General features: G+C 40.0%; 1 protein-coding gene across 7 annotated transcripts in view; it reads right to left on the reverse strand.

The window, feature by feature from the left end:
• Positions 1–25,532, reverse strand: part of CHD2 (chromodomain helicase DNA binding protein 2) — a 150,633-nt gene that overhangs the window by 17,850 nt on the left and 107,251 nt on the right. For all 7 annotated transcript variants that reach the window (XM_030930969.1, XM_030930963.1, XM_030930964.1 and 4 more), the window contains 9 exons: positions 20,621–20,662; positions 19,043–19,182; positions 14,656–14,794; positions 14,348–14,498; positions 13,124–13,246; positions 10,794–10,922; positions 8,840–8,980; positions 6,430–6,564; positions 1,257–1,435 (listed from right to left, as the gene is read on the reverse strand). In XM_030930969.1, coding sequence (XP_030786829.1) covers positions 1,257–1,435; positions 6,430–6,564; positions 8,840–8,980; positions 10,794–10,922; positions 13,124–13,246; positions 14,348–14,498; positions 14,656–14,794; positions 19,043–19,182; positions 20,621–20,662 — 1,179 coding nt within the window. The remainder of the gene's footprint in view (positions 1–1,256; positions 1,436–6,429; positions 6,565–8,839; positions 8,981–10,793; positions 10,923–13,123; positions 13,247–14,347; positions 14,499–14,655; positions 14,795–19,042; positions 19,183–20,620; positions 20,663–25,532) is intronic.

Raw genomic sequence — 25,532 nt, forward strand, 5'->3', positions numbered from 1 at the left:
ACAAAAATTAGCCAGGCGTGGTGGCAGGTGCCTGTAATCCCAGCTACCTGGGAGACAGAGGTTGCAGTGCCAAGACTGTGCCACTGCACTCCAGCCTGGGTGATAAGAGTGACAGAGTCAGACTCCGTCTCATTTAAGAAAAAAAAAAAAAAAAAAAAAAAAGAATGTCCAGTTATGTTTCCTTAAAATATCCAAAGTGAATAGTGGATATATACCTAGCAATCCCACTACTGGGTATCTACCCAGGGGAAAATAAGTCATTATATGAAAAAGACACTTGAACTCACATGTTTATAGCAGCACAATTTGCAATTGCAAAAATACGGAACCAGCCTAAATGCCCATCAACCAACAAGTGTATAAAGAAAATGTGGTATATACATACCATGGAATACTACTCAGCCATAAAAAGGAATAAAATAATGGCATTTGCAGCAACCTCAATGGAGCTGGAGACCATTATTCTAAGTGAAATAACTCAGGAATGGAAAATCAAACATTGGATGCAAAGGCATAAAAATGATATAATGGACTCTGGGGGGAAGGGGGCTGAGGGATAAAAGATGACACATTGGGTGCAGTGTGCACTGCTCGGGTGATAGGTGCACCAAAATCTCAGAAATCACCACTACAGAGCTTATCCATGTAACCAAACACCACCTGTTCCCTAAAACTACTGATATCTTTTTAAAAATTTTAAGTGGGTATATAAAGGAACATTTATAAACCGTGATGCCTTAAACACTGGTAAGTTCTAGATTAACTGCTTTAATCCAAATTACTACTTTAATTATTAAAGAAGGATATGAGAATAGAGAACTCAAAGTTCTTGTGGTTTTAACCTCTGTTTCACCATGTGTTGGTACAGAACCAACCAATTAGATGTACTAGATACAGTAATATCTGAATATCTAGGTATCAACCTGAGATGGGTAAAGTAGTTAAGACCAGATGATTTCTGTCCCTTGTAGGCTTAAAGAAAATTTATTTCTGAGAACAGACCAGCAAATCCAGTACCACTATCTTCTCTCATAAAATAAATTAATGACATCATCCTCCTCCTTCAAAAGGCTGGTCTCAGTGGAATGGCCCATTTCGTGGAAAGGAAGTTAAAGCCTGCAGGTATATTGCCAACAGATGAGTTTTGTTGGGAAGAAGGTTTCTTAGGTGGCTATGCCACCTTTTATTAAAAGAAAACAGAATCCACTCCCACACTCAGTCAAATCAAAGGGGGCAGACGAGGCCAAAGTGGTTACCTCCTCCAGAGTTTGATGTGCTCCTGATCTGAGTAGGCTTTAAGGCACTCGGCTATCCGGTCTCCGATTTTCAGTAGGCAGTTCCGGGTGTGTTCCAGTTGTTCTTGCACACTGAGCCCCTTGTCAGGTTTGTCGAGCTGTTTCAGTGCCTTTTTCACAGGCCTCATCCTCTCCTTACACTGTAACAGGACAAAAGAATAAAGACATAAACAATCTGCAGAAAATAAGTCTTGTCCTTTGCTTATTGCGCTCTCAATGAAAACACAGCCCACCCCTATGCCATACAATTGCTAGAGGAAGCGTGGGTGAAGCTAGTGCAGTGGAGTAAGTGTCAGTGTTAAAGTCAGAAAACCCTGAGGTGCAGTGCCAGCACCATCACTTAGAGTTATGTGATAACACTTCACACCTTACTTAACTTCTCTAAATACTGCTTCCTCATCTGCAAGAGGCATGGCATGCCTTACAAGCCCATTTTGAAGATCTGATGAGGAGCAGTATTACAGACCTAACCTGAAATTCTCCCACCACAAGCTGTCTAAACATACAGGATAAAATATTTACAAATCCTTTAGGCTTGAAAGAAAGCAAAAGAAAGGCTTCCAGATAAAGATGGTAAACAGAACATATCAATCTTTTCTCTGCCTCCCCAATCCAACTAAAACAATGGTAAAGGGAAGGTCCTTAAAAGAGACAAGCCCACAAAGACAGCGAAAACAAGAGAGAGAATAACAGCAACAAAATATTGGCAGCATGGGAAATGACAAAACAGATCTGAGAAAATGAAATTCGAAGCCAGGAGTAAAAAGAGCCAAGAAGTAACCCGACTTACATGGCAAAACTCCCCCAAAGGTGAGGTGTCTTCAGAAGGAGGGATGAGGGCTAAAATGGGGAGTGGTTTAAAAACGCTTAAGAAGTAACACATATCCAGATTCATAAGATACCCAGATCTCTAACTCCACCCAGTAACAAATACAAAGACTTATTCTCCAGAAAAGGATAAAAGAACCTCTGAGCTGGACTGCATAGGCACAGATGAGGGGTGAGCCCACCACACTGAAAACAGGATTATGTGAGCAAGTGAGCACAGTCACATAGGATGAGTCACCAACCAAGTCTTCTGCCTCTCAGATTCCAGAATGGAAGGAGCCAGGCCTTCACACTCCAGAGAGTCAGGAAACTGGGGCATTCTTCACAAAATGTGACCGCCCCAGAGGAAAAACCAAATGATCCTGACTACCCATCGGAAGTTTCTGCTAGATCATCCTATAGTGAAAACTTTCAAAGGAGATCAAGCCCCACCACCCACATGCTCAAACTTCCAATGAGATGTTTAGTCCTCCACTCTTAAATATGAGCTGACAACTGAGGATCAGCAAAGCCATTAAGGCAATATGTGTAACATGAACAATGGAAAACAAAGAGAAGTATAAAGATATTCAAGAGTGGTGGAGGAAAAAGGTATTAGAAATAAATAATGTGAAACAAAGTTGAAGGAATCTCCCAGAAAGTAGAGTAAAAAGCAGAAATGAGCAACTTAAAAAGACAAAATTAGGGACCAACATCCAGAATTCGATATCCAAAAACAATAAATTCCATAAAGGTAAAACTGGGAACTTAGAGAAAATTACCACCGTATAATTCAAGAAAATTTCACAGAATGGTGTAGGGATATGGTTGTCAGCCACTGAGTATCTGGCACAATGAACTAAGTAAGACACGTGGCCATGAAATTTTCAAATAATGAAAACTCTACAAACTTCCATCACTTTATGGTCATTTCCACAGCTATATACTTATGATCTGTGGATTTTTCTGTGTTATATTTCACTTTTTAAAAAGGGCATAAAATAAAAAATATACCAAAAACTAAAAGACTTCTGTAATTACTATAAAAAATAAAAGATTAGTATTAAGAAGGTAAAAAGAATTCCTACAGAAAAGGTAAGAAAGATAAATTATTCCAAATATGTCAATTTGGAATAAATGAATAGGCAATTCACAAGGAACGTGAATGACCACTAAAATATGAAAATAAAAGTCCAATGACCTTCAGTATTTCATAGCCCTCAGATTAGCAAAAATTAACAACTGTTAACTGAGTCAGAAATTAACAACTGTTTCTAAGGCTGGCAGGCAATTGGAACTTGAATTCATTGCTATAATTAATGCAATCTCTACAACTGCTTTCAAGAGTAACTCAGGTATCTAATAAAGTGGCAGATGTGTATACCTAATGAATGACCTACAATTTTTGCTCAAGCCATACACCCTAGAGAAGCTCTCACTTGTGTGGTACAAGAAAATATGTGCAACAATTTCACTGTAGCCTATCTGTAGTAGCAAACACCTGGAAAAATCCTGATGTCCACCAATACGAGAAAGAATAAACTGTGGAAGAATAAATTGTGGGATAACACGAAACTTCAATGACAGCCACAATTAACATATATAAATCTCAAAAATGTTGACTGTTATGAGAGGAAAAGCAAGTTACAGGATACACAAGTGTGCCAATTACAGTTTTAAGACAAGGAAATCAATCCTCTGTATTGTTTATATGTGGGAGGCCAGGCAGCACAATGGTTATGGACCCAACCTCTCATGTCAAACTGCCTGGGTCAAAACTGTGTTCTATGTCTTAGCTGTGTGACATAGGGCAAATCACTTAACTCTCTTCACCTTATTTTTAAATATGCAAAATGGAAACAATAGCCTACCTCACAGGATTGTTGTGGAAAAAATATACATAAAGCACATAAATATTAACTAGCTATTAATGTGAGCTACTATCATCTTTACAGACTAAGTAGTAAAACTCTCGAACCACACATTAAATATAAAAATTGAATTCGGAATCATAGTTACATCTCAGAGGTAAGAAAGAGAGAAAAGGCCCAGCGCGGTGGTTCACGCCTGTAATCCCAGCACTTTGGGAGGCCGAGGCGGGCAGATCACGAGGTCAGGAGTTCGAGACCAGCCTGACCAACATGGTGAAACCCCGTCTCTACTAAAAATGCAAAAGTTAGCCGGGCGTGGTGGTGCGCGCCTGTAATCCCAGCTATTCAAGAGGCTGAGGGCCGGGCGCGGTGGCTCAAGCCTGTAATCCCAGCACTTTGGGAGGCCGAGACGGGCGGATCACGAGGTCAGGAGATCGAGACCATCCTGGCTAACATGGTGAAACCCTGTCTCTACTAAAAATACAAAAAACTAGCCGGGCGACGTGGCGGGCACCTGTAGTCCCAGCTACTCGGGAGGCTGAGGCAGGAGAATGGCGTGAACCCGGGAGGCGGAGCTTGCAGTGAGCTGAGATCCGGCCACAGCACTCCAGCCCGGGTGACAGAGCGAGACTCCGTCTCAAAAAAAAAAAAAAAAAAAAAAAAAAAAGAGGCTGAGGCAGGAGAATTCCTTGAACCCAGGAGACAGGCTGCAGTGAGCCAAGATCGCACCACGACGCTCCAGCCTGGGCGACAGAGCAAGACTCTGTCTCAAAAAAAAAAAAAAAAGAGAGGAAAAATAGCATAGGTTGAGAGGGAGGTACACCAAGGGTTCAGCTTTATATTCTGAGTCTTAAAGAATTCAGATTTGACAAAACTTCATGGTATATTTATCAATGCCTATTATATCCCTGAAATTTCTCTGCATCTTTTAAAGATTTCATAATATAAAAACAAGATTAAATGAGTCATTTTTAAGAGCATTTTTTAAATGTCATGGTACCACAGAACATTAGATATCATTTTCTCTTATAAACACTCGGATAAGAAAGACTAGGAAACAGATTGGTTAGCTGACTATGTAATTATTCATTTATTCAATTTACTCACTTACTGATATACTACTAGCATCTAAATAAACTTTATATAAAACATAATACTTGTCCTCAGAGAGCTCACAGGCTAAAAAAATAATTGAGATAAAAGTGAAAGAAAACATTATCTATATACATATGTGTTATAGGTTTTAGATAACTCAGAAGAAGAAGTCAAAGAGAGGTTACAGGACAGGGTCAACAGGGTCCTTTGCTGCCACAGGACAGAAGTTTTTTTTTTTTTTTTTTTTTTTGAGACGGAGTTTCGCTCTGCCACACAGGCTGGAGTGCAGTGGCCAGATCTCAGCTCACTGCAAGCTCCGCCTCCCGGGTTCACGCCATTCTCCTGCCTCAGCCTCCCGAGTAGCTGGGACTACAGGTGCCCGCCACGTCGCCCGGCTAGTTTTTTGTATTTTTAGTAGAGACAGGGTTTCACCATGTTAGCCAGGATGGTCTCGATCTCCTGACCTCGTGATCCGCCCGTCTCGGCCTCCCAAAGTGCTGGGATTACAGGCTTGAGCCACCGTGCCTGGCCGGGACAGAAGTATTTTCAAATTTGGAAGAAAACAGCTTTTTCTTTCAGCCTGAATGAGCTGTTTGATTAACGGATTTGTGGAAGTATGGGGAGGAGAAACCACAGAGAGGTGGGGAAGGGATGGTGGCACAGTGAAATCTATACCTGCAGCTCCAGCCAGGGGCAAAGGAGCCTTGAGGACACACTGGCCTGTATCCAATCCTGTGCAAGACCTGGTCCATGCACTCGCTCCCCATTGCCTTGCCCTCCCCTCTTCTCCTGTTACCTTTTATTCTTCCTTCAGAACTCAACTCAAACATCACTTCCTTACACAAACCCTTCTGGCATTCCCTGACTAGGTCAAATTCCCTTCTCACAGCATCTCCACAGTATGCACTCTCTCTCCTTCAGAGGCCTGTCTGTGACAGGTGCACCAACATGATTTGTGTAGTTATCTAACTCCCCTACTCAAATGTAGTTTACAATGACAGAAATGGTTATCTATTCAACATGGTAACTCTGGGGGCTGGAACACAGAAAACATTCAATAAATATTTGCTCAGTGAACACTTCTCTTTCCCCAATGCCTCTAAGAGCCCTTGGAGCCTCTCTTAACTAGGAGCACAAGACATGAAATCCACTCCTTAAACTTCCCCTCAATAAAAGACAAGAAAATCTCTTCCTGCCAGCCTGCTGAAGAGCACATGGTCTTCAGATATTGTAAGCAATGTGTTTCCAAAGTAATGTACTATTGCTCAGCTCAACTGAAGCTCTGGCTGGACCTATAAAAGGCAGAGCCACAGCAAGCACTGTGGCTGCAGACACTGGTATCCCCCAATTTCAAGACTTACTATGCTGAATGTCTCCTGGTCCAGATCATCATCCTCATCCTCTCCAATGGGGACAGGTTCACTTCCTGCTGTAATATGGACAGGACCCTGAGATCGCTTTGATTTACTCGAAGATTTGGCATCACCACTTTTAGGCTTTTAAAAAAGAGTTACAAGGAGTCATTGTCATTTGTGCAATCCTACCGTGGAATTTGGATTTCTTACCTACGTTGTGTTATTACAATGGGTAAATATGACGGTCTCAGTTTATTTTTTAAAAAGTAAAATAAAATCCTGAAACATCATGAAGACAAACCTATCTGATTAGCAGCTTACTCACACATTATTCCCATTTCCATCTCTAAATGTACCCAATTATAACTTCAATTTCGTCAGTGCTATTTTTGGGCTTCTACTCCTTTATCCATAAAATGCACAGAAATGTCATCAAGAGGTTAAGATCGTAAATTGGCAGAACTCTTCTAGAGTATTATGTAGCAACTTTTATTAACAGCATACCTTTTGATTTAGGAATCTGCTGCATTACTAAATTATTATAAATGAAATCTATATAAATCTCAATTATATTGAAGGAAACGTTGCAGAAGGATATATAAAATGACTTCATGTACTTTTTTTTTCTTTTTTTGAGACAGATTCTTGCTCTGTCATCCAGGCTATAGTGTAGTGTCATGATCTCAGTTCACTGCAACTCTACCTCCTGGGTTCAAGAGATTCTTCTGCCTCAGCCTCCCAAGTAGCTTGGATTACAGGCACACGCCACCACACCCAGCTAATTTTTGTATTTTTAGTAGAGACAGGGTTTCACCATGTTGTCCAGGCTGGCCTCGACCTCCTGACCCTGTGATCCACCCACCTTGGCCTCCCAAAGTGCTGGGATTACAGGTGTGAGCCACTGCGCTTGGCTTGACTTCATGTACATTTTAAAGCATACAGCATGCTTTGTTTATAGTTATATGGACATGCACTATAATATGTACTACAAATATAAATACATGAATAGGAAGGTTTCAAACCCACTTCACAGTAGTGATTATGGGGAGAACAGAGGAAGAGTAACAAAATCAGGGAAAAGGAACGGGGGCAGCTTCAACTGTACCAGTCATATGTTCATGAAATACAAAAGGTATCAGCCTCTCCCCCTGCCTGGCCCCGCCAAAAAAAAGAAAAAAGCCACTTAAAGTAAACACGAAAAAATGTTAACAACAGTTGTGATAACTGGAGAGTGGATAAACAGATGTTTGCTAAAATTGTTCTTTGTGTTTTTATTTTTTTAATACTTTAAGAAAAAGAATGTCTTTCCATGGGAGCACAACTGCACAGGTTATTTGTCACAATATGGTCTATTAACATCAAAAATTAGAAAGTATTTCAAAATGGGAAATTCAAATTGCTTCTAACATGTGACACCCAAACAGAATTCTCCCCAACTATTAAAAATGTTTTTGTTTTGTTTGGTTTTCTTTTTTTGAGACAAGGTCTTGCTCTGTTGCCCAGCCTGGAGTGAAATGTGACACAACCATGGCTCAATGCAGCCTCGAGCTCCTGAGCCTAAGCAATCCTCTCACCTCTGCCTCCCAAGTAACTGGGCCCACAGGCACATGCCACAATGCCCAGCTAGATTTTTGCTTGTTTTTATTTTGTAGAGACGAGGTCTCCCTAAGTTGCCAAGGGTGTAAAAATGATTTTAACATTTATTCACTTGGAAAGTTGTGATACACTGCTAAGTGAGGAGAAAAGACTACCCAAACAGTCTAATCTGATTTTTATATTTGTTTTTAAATGTTTATTTTATATTTAATAATATAAAATTTCAAAGTACTTATCAAGAAATCTATATTAGAGTTATCACTGGATATTAGAATTATAGCAGTTGTTCCTGTTTTGGCAATGATTTTACTGTGTTCAGATGTCAGCAAGTATACACTGCAACACTGTACCAAATTATTGGGTTTAGAATGAACTTCATAAAACCCCTAATGTAAAGGTTATAATAGCAAGGCTTTTCATCCATTTACATTCCAATAACTCTGGCTAATATTTGTTTTTGACTCGAACTCTTCTTCAAATTCAGCTGTGGACTGTGCTTCTCTAATATGAATCTGAGAACATATTTCGTATTTACACGTAAATGAAGATTTCTCTCACCTGTCCTATCTCATTCAAACATTTCCCCCTGAAATATGTAATAAAAGACCAAGTTTTTTTTAAAAAACACCCCAAACTTGCAGGTTCCCCTCTCTCTGCAAGGACAGGTGCAGGTATTCCATCAACAGCCCCACCTATCCTTCTTAAACATACCCATAAAAAGACAATTATTGCAGGGCCCTCAAATCTCCTGCTACTTCTAAATCCAAACGGGGAATTGCAAAGGCTGTGGGTATCTCCATGAACAGAAGGGCATCGTTACCTTTTCCTTCTTGTCTTTTGACTTCTTTCTTTCCTTGTCCCCTTCTTTGTCTTTCCTAGAACTCATTTGCTTCTCCTTGTTCTCCTTGTTCTCTTTCTTCTTCTGTTTTTTTTTCATTGGACTTTTTTCCAAGCCATCATCCTAGGAAACAAAACAGGGCTCTGAATTCTTACCACAAATTTTATATCTACTTATGTACTTTCTGGAAAAAGAAGCATTGCCCCCAGTGGTTCATCATTGTCTATACTTAGAAGCTTGTCTTCAAGCAAATAGCCTCAAGGCACTCAGAAAAGTCTAAACTTTCCAGTAACAACCAGTTAAAACTGTAGAGGTGGAAGCTCTTTACTGATATCCTCTCATTTAATTCTCAGAGCAACCCTTCAACATGAGTTTTATCATTCTCATTTCACGGATGGAAACTGAGTACCAAATAAATTATATACCTGTACACAGTCAGCTAATAACTGATCAGGTTGCTCATATTTAAATTTATGTATGTACTGGCCAGGCACATTGGCTCATGCTTATAATTCTAGTACTCTGGGAGGCTGAGGCAGACCTATCACCTGAGGTCAGGAGTTTGAGACCAGCCTGGCCAACATGGTGAAATCCTGTCTCTTTTAAAAATACAAAAATTATTTTAGGTAGGAGAATCGCTTGAACCCAGGAGGTGGAGGATGCTGTGAGCCCAGATCACGCCACTGCACTCTACCTTGGGTGAGAAAGTAAGACTCCATCTCAAAAAAAAAACGAGTAATAAATAAATTTATGTATGTATGACTCAAATCCATGCTAGTTCCTGTACCCACTGCTGATCCTCTTGGAGCTAATATCCAAGTACAATTACACTTTCAGAAATTCCATAAAGTTGTCACTGAAATAGCACACTAAATGATACCAACTTACCATTCACTTTACTTAGACCAGAGGTTACAAACTGGCAAGCCAAACCTGACCCACGGGAGTTTTGTTAACAGAACTCCAGAGCAGCTGTCCCCTTTACATTAGGCATGAGCTCTCTGATAAACCACAGTCCTGACCACTCCCCCTCATTCCCAAGAATGAGGCTACGTGTCAATCGCCATTTATCATTAAAACTTTAGGCTGGAGGCCAGGCGCGGTGGCTCAAGCCTGTAATCCCAGCACTTTGGGAGGCCGAGGCAGGCGGATCACGAGGTCAGGAGATCGAGACCATCCTGGCTAATATGGTGAAACCCCATCTCTACTAAAAAAAAATACAAAAAACTAGCCGGGCGAGGTGGCGGGCGCCTGTAGTCCCAGCTACTCCGGAGGCTGAGACAGGAGAATGGCGTGAACCCGGGAGGCGGAGCTTGCAGTGAGCGGAGATCTGGCCACTGCACTCCAGCCTGGGCGGCAGAGCGAGACTCCATCTCAAAAAAAAAAAAAAAAAAAAAAAACTTTAGGCTGGGAGCAGTGGCTCACTCCTGTAATCCCAGCACTTAGGGAGGCCGAGGCAGGCAGATCCCTAAGGTCAGGAGTTTGAGACCAGCCTGGCCAACATGGTGAAACCCTGTCTCTACTTAAAATACAAAAATTAGCCAGGCGTGCTGGCAGGTGCCTGTAATCCCAGCTACTCAGGAGGCTGAGGTAGGAGAATTGCTTGAACCCGGGAGGCGGAGATTGCAGTGAGCCAAGATTGTGCCACTGCACTCCAGCCTGTGGTACAAGAGTGAGATTCTGTCTCAAAAAGAAAAAAAAAAAAAAAAGCAACAAAATCTTTCAGAGTCCCCTTCATTTACTTCCATTATATATGAATTTGCAGCTGCTGACTTAAACTATATTCCTCTCTGACAGATTAAGCAAAGACTTACATATACTATTTCCATTTAATCCACTCGTAAACCAAACACACTTCAGGTGATTTTATTCCAGCTGGCACAATAAGTACAGCTAAAATAAATAAATAACCCTCAACTCTAACCCCACTTCATACTTTCACTTCTCCCTCTTCTGATGGATTATCTGAATGCCTAGGAGATGCAAGCTCAATTCCATGCTCCTCTTTCAGCCTGGGCACTTTGTTTTCCTTCTTTACCCGAGGCTTCCGCTTCTTTAATTTGGCCTGGAAAAGGAGAGAAAATGATGATTAAAGTACAAATCAAGACCCTCGAAAGCATAACCAAACAACATGATGACTCTTTATGGCAGCAGCAGACATATAATTCAAACAAGAAAATTCCAAGGAAATCAAGAGTGCAACTCATTTTACCTGACAAGACCAAACCAAAACAAATAAAAAAACCTATAGGCCTTATACATAGCCTATACCACATTAAAATATCCATGTTCCTTTTTTTGCCCCCCCCGCGAGATGGAGTCTTGCTCTGTCACCCAGGCTGGAGTGCAGGGGTGCCATCTTGCCTCACTGCAACCTCCACCTCCCAGGTTCAAACGATTCTCCCGCCTCAGCCTCTCGAGTAGCTAGGTGGAACTACAAGCATGTGCCACCACAACTGGCTAACTTTTAGTGTGTCTTTAGTAAAAACAGGATTTTGCCATGTTGGTCAGACAGGTCTCAAACTCCCGACTTCAGGTGATCCACCCACCTCAGCCTCCCAAAGTGCTGGGATTACAGGCGTGAGCCACCTCACCAGCCAAAATATCCATACTCCTTAAACCTACTGATTCCATATTTTTGGAATCCATCCTAAAAGATAAATTTTTTTTTTTTTTTTTTTTTTTTTTTTTTTTTTTTCTTGAGACAGAGTCTTGCTCTGTCACCCAGGTTGGAGTGCCGTGGCGCAATCTCAGCTCACTGAAAGCTCTGCCTCTCGGGTTCACGCCATTCTCCTGCCACAGCCTCCCGAGTAGCTGGGACTACAGGCGCCCGCCACCACACCCGGTTTTTTGTATTTTCAGTAGAGACGGGGTTCCACCATGTTAGCCAGGATGGTCTCGATCTCCTGACCTACTGATCTGCCCGCCTCAGCCTCCCAAAGTGCTGGGATTATAGGCATGAGCCACTGTGCCCGGCCAAGATATAATTTTTTTTAAAAAAGGAAAATCACTCTGTGTACAAAGATACAAATAAAGATAATATATTAAAGACATAATAGTAACATTAAAAAACCAGAAAGCAAGTTACATATAATAAGGAAAAGATTAAAATACTGTTTATCTGCCTAATGAGACATGATCTGTAACATGATCTAATCTACCTTTCTAGAGCCTAACACATAATGTATTGCATATTCAGCGTATTACATGAAGAATGAGATTTATGATCCTATTACTTGAAAAAAATGAGGTGTGGTATTATGGGTTTTTTCCCCTAAAATTTGCTTTGCTTATAATAATACAGGGAAATTAATATAAATGACATAGCTGCAAGAGAACTTAAAGAACATGCACACATGGGCTGCTAGTACAGGGTGTAATTTGTATTTCTTAGCTGGGATTCCATCTTTCTGGGCCTGAACTGAAATTATAAATTGGGGAAATAAAAGGAGATAAAGCTCAGGTGAATTCACTGAGAATTTAGCTGGTATTTCACATAGCAACTAAGGTCTAGTTTCAGAATTAACTGTACATTCCAACTGTCAATTTTACTCTGGGATCCATTATTACAAGTACCACAGAGATAGATATAACAATAGGCAAACCCATAGGTATTCAATGCAGTCTGTTCCAAAATGGAGAAAGCAGAATAAAGAAACAGTAACAATACGTGTGGAACAGTGACACTGGGGAGCAAAGAGGATTAATTTGAAGCAACATTTCAGAAGGATGGGTTTGTAAGAAAGCTGCCAAGATGTTGTGGTCTTAAATGAATATTTTTTTTTTTTTTTTTTTTTTTTTTTTGAGATGGAGTCTTGCTCTGTTGCCTGAGCTGGAGTGCAGTGGCCTGATCTCAGCTCACTGCAAGCTCCGCCTCCCAGGTTCACACCATTCTCCTGCCTCAGCCTCCTAAGTAGCTAGGATTACAGGTGTGTGCCACCACACCCAGCTAATTTTTTTGTATTTTTAGTAGAGACAGGGTTTCACCATGTTAGCCTGGATGGTCTTGATCTCCTGACCTCATGATCTGCCCGCCTCAGCCTCCCAAAGTGCTGGGATTACAGGTGTGAGCCACCACACCAGGCCTAAATAAATATTTCTATTATTACCAACCAAACCATCATTACTGGAAACTCAAAAACAACATCTGCCCGTGAGAAGGTGACATACTGTGCAGTGCCCAGAAAGGGCCTCTGTCTTCCTACCTAATTCTGCAGCGTGGGAGCCTCAGGCTCCTGAAAAACACCCAGCTGGCAGTGTACTCACCTCTTCCCCGCCTGTCACAGTCCCCTTCTTCTCCAGACCCTTTCTGAGCAGCTTCAACAAGTAATCCGCTCGGGTCTGTAGCTGCTTCCCCTGAGGCTTTTTATCTGTCTCCACCGGCAGAATCTTCAACAAGAAAGGAAGAGAAGCACCCGCCACCACCCACATCCTGGTTAGTGGATCAGGATAAACAGAGACAACAAACACTGAGCACAGTCCTTTCCCTCCCCAACCACCCAAAATATAGATTAAAGCCTCAGATCCTATCTCATGTCCATGGCTCCCAGTCACTGAAAATCCCTCACGAGCCGTTCTCATTTTACAAAATGGGATGGAGAAATCCAGCTCTCCCAATGGCTCCTACCTGTGCTGTTAACAGGGTAGAACAACTCAGGTAGGAGGGGCTTGTGGCTTCATCTGCTAGAGCATCCCAGCCGTCGTGGATTTCCTCCTTCCAGGAGCAGGGAATCCCTGGAGCTAGGTTAAAGCTTCGTTTTAGATTGAAAATGCTTCTTAGAGCATTGCCGGAGAGCACTGAGCTACGCCAGGACATGATCTCTTCCTTGCTACAACAATTGGGCCTCTTGCCAGACTGAATCTGGTCTCAGTGCTCAAGGCAGGGTGCTGTCACCCTCCTAAAACCCAGATGGGATGAGCACTGTTAAACGTGCCAGGAGCACAACATGGAGCAAATCCTACCAAAATTTGAGCCAGTCAGCCTTCCCTGCTTAAAGCTCCAACCATGGCCTTGCTACTTGCAACAGATAGGGTGGGAGGCTTGATTTTGTGGGAGAAGAACAGCCAACGTTTAATTCCATTACAAAGAATACCTAGGCGACATTCAATCATTATGTGAGGAACTGAAATATGGTTGTTTCGAATGTACTTTTAAACAAAAGGGCCAATAACTAAGGCCAAGGAATGCTTTTATCATTAACAAACTTACCTGGGTATTTATTGTAATGAAATCTGACCTATCATTAAATACCAGAATTTTAAGATTTCTCCTATGGTTTCCCCAAAATTTCACCTGATTACTGTCTTTTCCCTTTATCTTCATCTGTGAAACAGTGCCACAGACCACTAAAGATGAAGTATTTCCAAGGAGAATGACTGTACTAATTTCTAATTTGATGCCCCCTCAAAAATAGTTAGAAATAAGTAATCAATATAAAAATATTACACAACAAATCTTCTAGAAATCTCTAGCATGGTAGGGTTACTTACTTTGTCAGTTAATTTAAGCTCTGGGTCTGTTTTAATTAACTCCCAGTTTCCATAGCCATGTTCATAAATTCCCAGCAACAGGCGAGAATCATCTTCCACCCCCCACTCTACATCAAAATGTGCAGCTTTGACACGACAGGTTAAGCAGTATCTAAAGAAAGTTTAAAAACAGGAAGACATTAGAAGAGGGGCCTTTTTAGCATGTTAAAGAGGAGACAGTAAAAACACTATGTAACTACACAAAGTCTAACTTCAAATCTATTTTCTTATGGTACAACCACCTAAGAATGTACACAAAATATACTCACTTTTTTTTTTCTTCAGGGTCCACAGGGATAGATTTATGCAGCATCTCAAACTCCTCTTCATGTTGGATAATGGATTTCACATTAACCTGAACTCCAGATATCTTGATTGTTGGACCTCTCCTTTTCCCTGGTCCTTTTCCTGAAGAATACCAATTTCACATTAGTTAAATGAAAATCTGCTTTAGTTCCACAGAAAACATGTGTCAACGAACCCTGACCTCTTAGTCTCTCTCAATATATCTCTGGCTTGTTATTTTGAAGATATAATCTATAATACAAAGTTTTTTCTCAATTAATGTCTGTAAAATAACCTTCGAACATTCAGTTTTTTAAGATTTGGAATTTTTTTAATTCACTGATGTTTATAGTTATATTTTAATCTTCCAGTTTGTTTCATACGACTTTGTTTCTAAATTAACAAAAATAGATTCTAAGGGTATAGTATTAGTGCTGAAGCTTTCCCTTTTTGTTTTCCTACCCATCCCACTAGCGGAGGTCAAAAAACGAGTCTCAAGTATTTTAAACATGAACTTGATCTTCACAACACTATTACTGAAAAAACATGAGCTTAAGTTCATATCTAACACATGTGAAATGATGAACAAGTGGCGGCTTAAGAAAATTACAGTAGGCTGGGCACGGTGGCTCAAGCCTGTAATCCCAGCACTTTGGGAGGCCAAGACAGACGGATCACAAGGTCAGGAGATCGAGACCATCCTGGCTAACATAGACAGTGAAATCCCGTCTCTACTGAAAAATACAAAAAACTAGCCGGGCAAGGTGGCGGACGCCTGTAGTCCCAGCTACCCGGGAGGCTGAGGCAGGAGAACGGCATAAACCCAGCAGGCGGAGCTTGCAGTGAGCTGGGATCCGGCCACTGCACTCCAGCCTGGGCAACACAGCAAGACTCCGTCTCAAAAAAAAAAAAAAGAAAGAAAGAAAATTACACTAACCCGGCCAGGCACGGTGGCTTACACCTGTAATCCCAGCACTTTGGAAGGCCAAGGCAGATGGATCATGAGGTCAGGAGATCGAGACATACTGGCTAACACAGTGAAACCCCTTCTCTACTAAAAATACAAAAAATTAGCCGGGCATGGTAGTGGGCGCCTGTAGTCCCAGCTACTCGGGAGGCTGAGGCAGGAGAGTGGCATGAACCCGGGAGGCAGAGCTTGCAGTGAGCCAAGATTGTGTCACTGCACTCCAACCTGGGCGACAGAGCGAGACTCCGTCCCAAAAAAAAAGAAAAAGAAAGTTACCCTAACCCAAATTTCAAATTAAAATGATCACAGAAGTAAAAACGAAAACCCCATCAAATAGTCCAAGTTGAAATCCATGAGATAATGCTATCTGTTTATGAGAGGAAAACTCCTTTCAATAGAAAATGGGCAGAACATATGAACAGACACTTTATAGAACAAAATGCAAGTGACCCTTAGAGATGTACAATCTTGTTCATTAAAAGAAAAATGAAATACCATTTCTCACCTATCAAAGTGGCAAAACTCCAAACTTAAACTTTAACAATATATTCTGTTTGTGAGGCTTGTAAACAGGTACCAACAAATATTACTGGTGACCATGTAAATGGCACCAGACTTATGCAGAAGGATTTGAGAATACCGAAGCGAAGTATATATGCATTTTCCCAGGACCCAGCAATCCCACTTCTAGAAATTTATCCCAAAGATACGTTGGCAGAGATACGAAATGGTATATTCATTAAATCATTATTCATTGTGGCTTTCTTTATAATAACAAAAGACCAAGAACAACCCAAATATTAAATACTAGAGGAGAAGTGTGAACTGACATCTACCTACATGGTAGAATACTTGCAACTGTGAAAGGAAAGAGGATGATCTCTACATAATGATATGAATTTATCTCAGTCATGAAAATAAGCAGGTGCAAAACAGAGTATGTTCTCTTCTGTGTAAGAAGGAAAATATACACACACATACACACACACATACTTAAATTTTAAAAAGAAACAAAGGAAAGATAAACTTACAACTAATAGAAACAGTGACCTATTAAGGAGGAAGAGAAGAAGGCTGGGGAACAAAAAACGAAAACAAGATGCTCCAAATGTACCTTGTTTTATAGTTGTGACTTTGAACCATGTAAATGTTTTTACATAATTAAAAAAATTAAATCGAATCAAAATGAGAAAAGCAATCGCTAAATATTGAAAATAAATGCAAACAAGAGTCTAACTGTATATTAAGTTGGTGGCATAACCACACAGAGAAAAGAATAACTTCGAATAATTTAAAAATATATTTTGATTGTATATTCTTAGTGTGATATATTCTAAGATCAAAAAGAAATGCAAAGAAATTACACTTTGCATTTGAGAATTTTTTTTGTTAACAGTAAGTTTGGTATTGATATTTGGAAACATATGTTTAGGATAAAGCAAATATGTAATTACGTTAACATTTTTAGAAACAAAAATTTCAACCTAAGGGAAAAGAAGTATCAATAATCCTTCCTTTGATCTAGAAATGTCAGCCTAGATTCAAAATATGCTGAATACCAGTTTACAGGAAGTACAGGTATGAGGAAATAAGTTAATACCAAAAAGAAGCAATCAGCCAGATCCAGAATGTGAACATGCACAAAAAAAAGAGGGATTTCGGGGAGAAGGGAATGCTGTAAGGAAACAGCTCCACAAGATACTATGAGATAAAAAACCAAGCACAGAAAAGTGTGCATGCTGTACTACCATTTAAAAGGGAGAAAACATTATTCATTTCTCAAAAGCATCAAGAAGTAATAGGAATACATTTTTCAGTTTTAAGCCATGTAGATGTTATTATTACTTATTCAAAACAATTACAAAGAAAACATACTGGATGTTAAACCTAAAGTTTACTTTTGGGTGTATTCTGAATGTTATAAAAGCACATATTCAGATCATTTTGCAAACCATACAAGTTATTTGTCTTTTACAAAAAAGAACGTATCTTAAAATAAGTTTTGACTCTCTTGAAGATATTTTTAAATTGTATCAAATTCAATAATAACCTTAAAGAGAGAAAAAGAAAATTTCAAAGCACAAATACTCACTTCTTAATAACAGCTAACACTGCAAGCTAGACACTATGCTAAACAATTTACAAGTATGGAATTATTCAATCATCCAAATCCTTTGAAGTAGATATTGTTACTCTATTTTGCAAATGAGATAGTTGAAGCGATATAACTTGACCAAAGTCTTATAACTAGGAAGTAGTAGAACCAAAATTCCAGATAACTGACTGCCTCTTTCTCTGGAGCCTGAACATTTAACCACAGCTCAACAAAGCTGCAGAAGGGTAGCCTTACCTAATAAATGCTGCCCAAAAAAAGGCAGACATGGCACAGATAAACCACAGTCTGGAGAAGCAGAATGATAACAACTTCATTTCTTTATTTAACTAATTTATTTATATTTTGAGACGGGTTTTGCTCTGTCACACAGGCTGAAGTGCAGTGGCATGATCTCAACTCACTGCAGCCTCTGCCTCCTGGGCTCAAGTAAACCTCCCACCTCAGCCTCCCATGTAGCTGGGATTACAAGTATGAATCCTACTACTCTCAGCTAATTTTTAAACTTTTTGTAGAGACAAGGTCTCACTTATATATTGCCCAGACTGGACTTGAACTCCTGGGCTCAAGTGATCCTCTGGCCTCAGCCTCCCAAAGTGCTGGGATTATAGGCGTGAGCCACTGCACCTGGCCTCCCTCATTTCTTTAAAGTTCACTATGAGGGTGCCCTTACCAATAACAACTTCAGAGTTCTCTCCTCACAAGCATTCCTATACCTCTTGCTTTTAAAGATATCACACAGGACAGGCAAAATCACTTTCTGGTATCAAAGAGAAAATACATTGCATGTCCAATCCAATGAGAACAAATTCTAGTGGCATGAAAATCTCAATGTAACAAAAATGTTTACAATATTCATCCAATATTTTATTTATTCCAATTAATTTTCTAAATCCTTTCTGTTTGCCGTAACACACAATATATATCCAAGATAATTAACAATGCTTGTGATCTATAACAACTCTTATTTGCAGGAAAAATACAGAGGTGTCCACCAAGCTTTGCCCCTGGGTTTTACATCACTCAAACGAATTTAAACTTTCTACAGCAACATAAAAAGAAACCATTTCATCTTGTTCTTCACTCTTCACCTTCTGCAAATCAACTTCATTTGTGAGTAGACCCGTAGGAGCATAGAATATTAAGCTCACAGAAACGCAGCTCAGAATAAACACCTCAAAGCACTAGGCAAGTGTGTTCCTCAAGTCTGTCCTTAAAACGCCCTTTAGCAACAGAAATCCAGTCCATGAGTGATAGCCTGTGAAGACTCACTAAAGCCAACTTCACTTACCCTCGCTGGCATTTTCTTTCAGCTGCTCTTCATATTCCTGCATTGCTGACACACAACTGTTGTGGATCAGTTCACCCAGGCGCTTCAGATCTGCCACCGACTTATCTACCAGCTCAGCATCACGTGCTATGCACTCCAGCCTGAGAAGGAACAAATATGGGGACACTTCAGCGCCCTCTGCCCACTCTTCTTAAATGTCATGAGATGCCACTAGGCCTCATATAAGCTTCTCCTGCAAAGACACTTTTCTTTGTGTTCCTTTAGTGGTCATTCTAAGGCTCCAACAAGAACCCCTGGACATTGAAGGCTAACACATTCATTTTCCATCATAAAGAACTGTGTCTTGAATATTCCACAAAACAAAACAATTCCAAAAAACAGAGAGGAAAGAAATAAACAACGAAAGCAAACTTTATTAAATAAATAGGCTGTTAGTGGCAGCAGGTGAAGTGCCTGAACACCATTTGTACTAGTTTGCTTCTTTGTATTCACTTCCCTTTCTCCAGCCTACTTTCATTCACTGCAATGTTCCTAGAAGCAGAGTATAGTTACTTCTACTACATGTTTAGTTGATCTCCATGTCATATGAAGCACACAAATAAATTATTAACTATAAGTCTAGTTGATCTCCATGTCATATGAAGCACACAAATTTATTAACTATATGTCTAGTTGATCTCCACGTCATATGAAGCACACAAATTTATTAACAGCTAAAAAACAGGCTGTCAAAAGGTGCCAAGCCCCCTTTTCCACATCCTATTGGCTTTTACACTAACTGGCCCAAAGACAGGCAGTCTACCCCTGGGTGGTCAGCAACAGTCCTGGAAAGATGCAACTGACTTTCTTGGCTTTGCTGTGGCTTAATGCTACACATCACTACCTCCTCTCCAAATGGAGAAGACCAAACAAAAATAGACTTGTAATTTTCACCCACTCGAGAAATTTTTCAGAAGAAAGAGAAGGGAGCCCAATATTTCCTTTAAATTAGGGCTTTTTAGATTTTATAGAAAGCAAAGTTCAAACCAAGCTATTTGAAATAGAGTCTTCTGTTAAAATCCAACTTCTGAATCATTTTATAAATGCTTATAGAATAGTAACAACAGCTACCATTTTGGAAGTTATTATTGGCAAAGCTATATGAGTCCTTTGCATTTATTCCTCATAAAATCCTGCTAATTAGCAGAACATTATAAAATCATCAAGAGCCTTTTACCTTTGACATTATTAAATCTAAGAACTAGGACACAAATAACTAAATACATTCTTTTCAACTGGAGTTATATGAACATCTCTCTGAAATTATTTCACGCACTACGGTTTTGAATATACTTGCTTCATCTCCCTCACAAAGGTGAAAGTCTTTTTATGGACGGCCTGTCTTTACCATCTTTGTCATCCCTCTGCAGAGGGACATGAATCAACAGGCACCCAATATATAAATGTTTGTAAATGAATGTTTCCAGAAAAAAAAAAATGTTCCCGGCATTAGTATTAAATGGAAAAAATTACCAAAAAAGAACGTACTATATAATAAAACCAAAAAAGAGGAAGATAAGGGACTACTACTGAACTTACCGTTCAAGAGGGAGACCAAACTTCTTATAAGCCTTGATGAACCTAAGAATAGGATCAATAAAACATATCAAAAAAACAGAGACTTACTTTAGTTATGTTGATGCTAACATATTCTGTGATGACATATGAGCCATGCAAATTGTCAAAAGTAGAGTGGGCTCAATCCTTGCAACTACCGAAAAAATGAATAAATGTTGAATGTCTTTGAAACTAGTCAACTTAAAATAATGACTGCTAAAAATCTATTCAAATTAAAGATCAACTTTATTCTCAGTGACTGTCCATAAACCTGCTTAGATATATGCTAGAGAACTGCGACTTAGCTCTAATATCCTTTTAAGAAGGTACAAGTTTATAGACTTCGTTGTGCCATAAAGGATTCAATCATCAAGACTCAATTGTCATAAACCCTTATATCATTTTCATCAGCATATTCAGTTCACCACTGTTACCTTCAATACCATATTTTTCGTTATTAGAAAACAAATAATTTTTTAGCTGTTAAGATTTTTTGACTGTCTCAAATAGTTTTCGGAATAAGGCAAAGTAAAATATGATTTAAAACTTCTTAGGCAAATGATTTTGGAAACTCTACTGACCTCTCCTCCCAAAAATCCAATCTATCTTCCCACAGTCTCTACCCTAAACTATGCTACATACCAACTCATGCCATCATCCCCATTCCTACAGGCTGGTCACCAGTACTTTCCACTAAAAACCAGGACTTCATGACACATCAAGGGCATCATGTAATACGCCAAATTACTACGATAATTGGGTTATATAACCATGTAAGGACAGACACTAAGGGAAAAAATGGAAATGAGAAGACATGGCTACAGAATAAAATGGGACTGAATATGACAATAGCTAAAAACAACATTAAAGAAACAGCACAGATACAAGGGTTAGGAAGGTATTATATATAAACATAAACCTAAGGATTACCCCTTAACTCTGCATTTCTCCTTCTTGACAGATACTGAAATATTTTATGTCTAAATAACACTTCAGATATGGCAGACTAACAGTCTATGAAAATATGCTCCTCCATAAAACCAACAGGAACGCTGGCATAAAGTGTCACAATCAGTATTGTCACAACTCTGGAAATTAACCAAATGCATGCAGCTATCTAAGAAATTTATTCAAGAAAATGGCTTAGAGCCATCTAAGAAATGTATTCAAGAAAATGGCTCAGCAAGCTTCAGGGCATTTTTTAACTTGCACTATTCCCACCCCGTTAACCCCAGCTGCATGACAGCCTTGAAAACTAACACTTCTGCAGCTACAATAGCTGTGCCAACCAGCAGCATAGCAGCCACTGGAGGGTAAAGAAGAGGCTGGGAGTTCTCCAAAAGCCCTATTCCCACAGAATGATTGGACCTGGCTAACAGTACCCTAAGAAGCTCCATTCTCAGGCTTGTCTTTATTGGATTGACCCAGAACTCACTCAGTGTGAATAGCCCTGTCCACAATTCATTGGTCAAAAACAATTACATGCAAAGGTTTAACAGCATGACAGCCTGGGGCAACATTACCAGCTGGAAATAACAAAAGGCTGAACAAAGACAAAAAGAAAAACTGGAGGGAAAGATGTCCATAGGATAGATACTCGGAAAAGCTCTGACACATGTGCTGGTCTGTGTCCATGCAAAGGAAAGATCTCAGAGGGTCCTTCCACACATTCCTGGGACACCCTCTGCGCTTTGGCTTCCTTCATCATCAGAGTCTTCTGTCTCACTCTCAGAAGCAGAGGATCTCTGGGCCTGCCTCTTAGGATCGCTGTCAGAGTCACTGTCATTTGTCTGAGCCTGAGAAAGACCTTGAGGAACTGTGCAAGCAGGAAATGAAAGTTAAGGTAGAGTTGTCAACTGCCTTCCAGAGCATTGAAACATGACCCAACACACACACCCAGCCCTTCATCAAAGGCTGATATAGACTTACAGGGTCAAAGCATTTACGGAAATCTCTGTTCAATCATTAGCTGACCACTAAGCTAAAGGAGTAGAGACTACACATAACATGACAAGGATCACATAACATGACAAGGAATACTGACTTCAGAGAACTAGTACAGGAAAGTCACTAAACAAGCAAATACAATAGCAGCAGCAAACACAACGTATGGCTGGGAGGGGAGATCTGATTTCTAGAGTTGCCATATGACTTAAAATGTTCAATTTTTTCAAATAAAAAATTACGGGACATACAGAAAACCAAAAAGTAGGCTGGGCATGGTGGCTCACGCCTGTAATCCCAGCACTTTGGGAGGCCAAGGCGGGTGGATCACCTGAGGTCAGGCGTTCGAGACCAGCCTGGCCAACATGGTGAAACCCTGTTTCTACTAAAAATACAAAAATCAGCCGGACATTGTGGTGGGCACTTGTAATACCAGCTACTCGAGAGGCTGAGGCAGGAGAATCACTTGAACCCAGGAGGCAGAGGTTGCAGTGAGCTAAGATTGCGCCACTACACTCCAGCCTGGGTGACGGGAGCAAAACTCCATCTCAAAAAAAAAAAAAAACCTATGAAGTATACATAGGAAAAAAAGCAGGTAATAGAAACCATCCCTAAGGAAGTCTAGCATGTAGGCTTATCAGACAAGGATGTTAATCAGCTATTATATATCTTTACAAGAGTTAAAAAAAAATCTGTCTGGAGAATTAAAAAGAAAGGACGAAAATGTTATCAACAGAAACAGAAAGGCTGTTTAAAAACAGACACTTTTTAAAGAGTGAAATAGAAATTCTAGAGTTGAAAACTACAATAACGGAAATGAAAAAAAAATCACTGGGGAGGCTCAGCAGCAGATATGAGCCTGAAGAAGAAAAACTGGCAAACCTGAAGATAGGCCAATTGAGACTATCCCACGTGAGAAACAGAAAAAAAGAAATAAGACTTTCTTTCAAAAATGAAGATGAAATTAAGACAGTGCCAGCTAAGCCAAAATAGAGAATCCGTCGTTAGCAGATCTGCCTCAAAAGAAAATGCTAAAAGAGAGTCCTTTGGGCAGACACGAAAGGACATAAAATAGTAACTCAAATCACATGAAGAAATAAGAGCACCCATGGAATAATAAAGTAAATATAAAAACAGTATACATGTATTTTTGTTTGTAACTCTTTGCCTTCTATCTGATTTTAAAAGACAACTAACCAGGCTGGGTGTGCGTGGCTTACACTTCTAATCCCAGCCCTTTGGGAGGCTGATGCACAGCGATCACCTGAGGTCAGGAGTTCAAGACCAGCCTGGCAAACATGGTGAAATCCCATCTCTACTAAAAATACAAAAAAATTAGCCAGCGTGGTGGCGGGCGCCAGTAAACTCAGCTACTCGGGAGGCTGAGGCAGGACAATCACTTGAACCTGGGAAGTGGAGGTTGCAGTGGGCCGAGATTGCACCACTGTACCCCAGCCTGGGTGAGAAGAGCGAAACTCCGTCTCAGAAGAAAAAAAAAAAAGAGACAACTAACTATACAAAGTATTAATTATAAAACTGCACTCATGGGTTTACAATGTGTAAAGACGTAATGTGTGACAACAGCACAAATGGGGGTGGTGAGCTATCACTGGAGCAAAGTTTTTATAATGCCATTGAAATTAAATTGACGCTAATTCAAAGTAAATTGTTCTAAGATGTTACTTGTAATCTCTAGGGCAATCACTAAGAAAATAAGTGAAAAAATAGTTTTGTTTCTTTTACAGGTAAATAAAATGGTATATATTTAACACAAAAGAAAGTAATGGGGAAATAAACAAAAAGGACATGACATATAGAAGACAAATAGCAAAGTGCAGACATAATTCCTACTTTATAATAACTGCATTAAATGTAAATAGACTAAACACTAATAAAGAAGAGATTTGCAGAAAAAATATTTTTAAAAATTTTTAAGATACCATCTTTTTTTTTTTTTTTTTTTCTTTTAGACAGAGTTTTGCTCTGTCACCCAGGCGGGAGTGCAGTGGTGCCATCTCAGCTCACTGCAAACCTCGGCCTCTCAGATTCAAGCAATTCTCATGCCTTAGCCTCAGCCTCAGCCTCAGCCTCCCAAGTACCTGGGACTGCAGGTGTGTACCACCGTACCTGGCTAATTTTTTATATTTTTAGTAGAGAGAGGGTTTTGCCATATTGCCCAGGATGGTCTCAAACTCCTAGGTTCCAGTGATCTGCCTGCCTTGGCCTCCTAAAGTGCTGAGATTACAGGTGTGAACCATCATGCCTGGCCAAATACCATTTTTTTAAATTTCAAATACCGAAAAAGAAAGATGGAGTGACTATACTATTATCAAACTAAAAACAGGCATTAAAACAAAAATTATTACTACTGACAGAAACACATGTTACAATAATAAAAAGGCCAACCAAGACCTATCGATTATAAAAAATATATACAATTGGCCGGGCGCGGTGGCTCAAGCCTGTAATCCCAGCACTTTGGGAGGCCGAGACGGGCGAATCACGAGGTCAGGAGATCGAGACCATCCTGGCTAACACGGTGAAACCCCGTCTCTACTAAAAATACAAAAACTAGCTGGGCGAGGTGGCAGGCGCCTGTAGTCCCAGCTACTCGGAGGCTGAGGCAGGAGAATGGCGTAAACCCGGGAGGCGGAGCTTGCAGTGAGCTGAGATCTGGCCACCGCACTCCAGTCCGGGCGACAGAGCGAGACTCCGCCTCAAAAAAAAAAAATATATATATATATAATATATATAATATATATATATATAATATATATAATATAATATATATATACAATTAATAAGAGTCCGAAAACACATGAAGCAAAAACTGACAGAATTGAAGGAACAAATGGATCATATAAGAGTAACAGAGATGTCAACATCCCATTTTCAATAATGGGAAGAACAACCAGGCTGGGCAGTGGCTCAGGCCTATAATCCCAAAACA

This window comes from Rhinopithecus roxellana, chromosome 5 (assembly GCF_007565055.1).
Source record: "Rhinopithecus roxellana isolate Shanxi Qingling chromosome 5, ASM756505v1, whole genome shotgun sequence".
Classification (NCBI taxonomy): Eukaryota; Metazoa; Chordata; class Mammalia; order Primates; family Cercopithecidae; genus Rhinopithecus; species Rhinopithecus roxellana.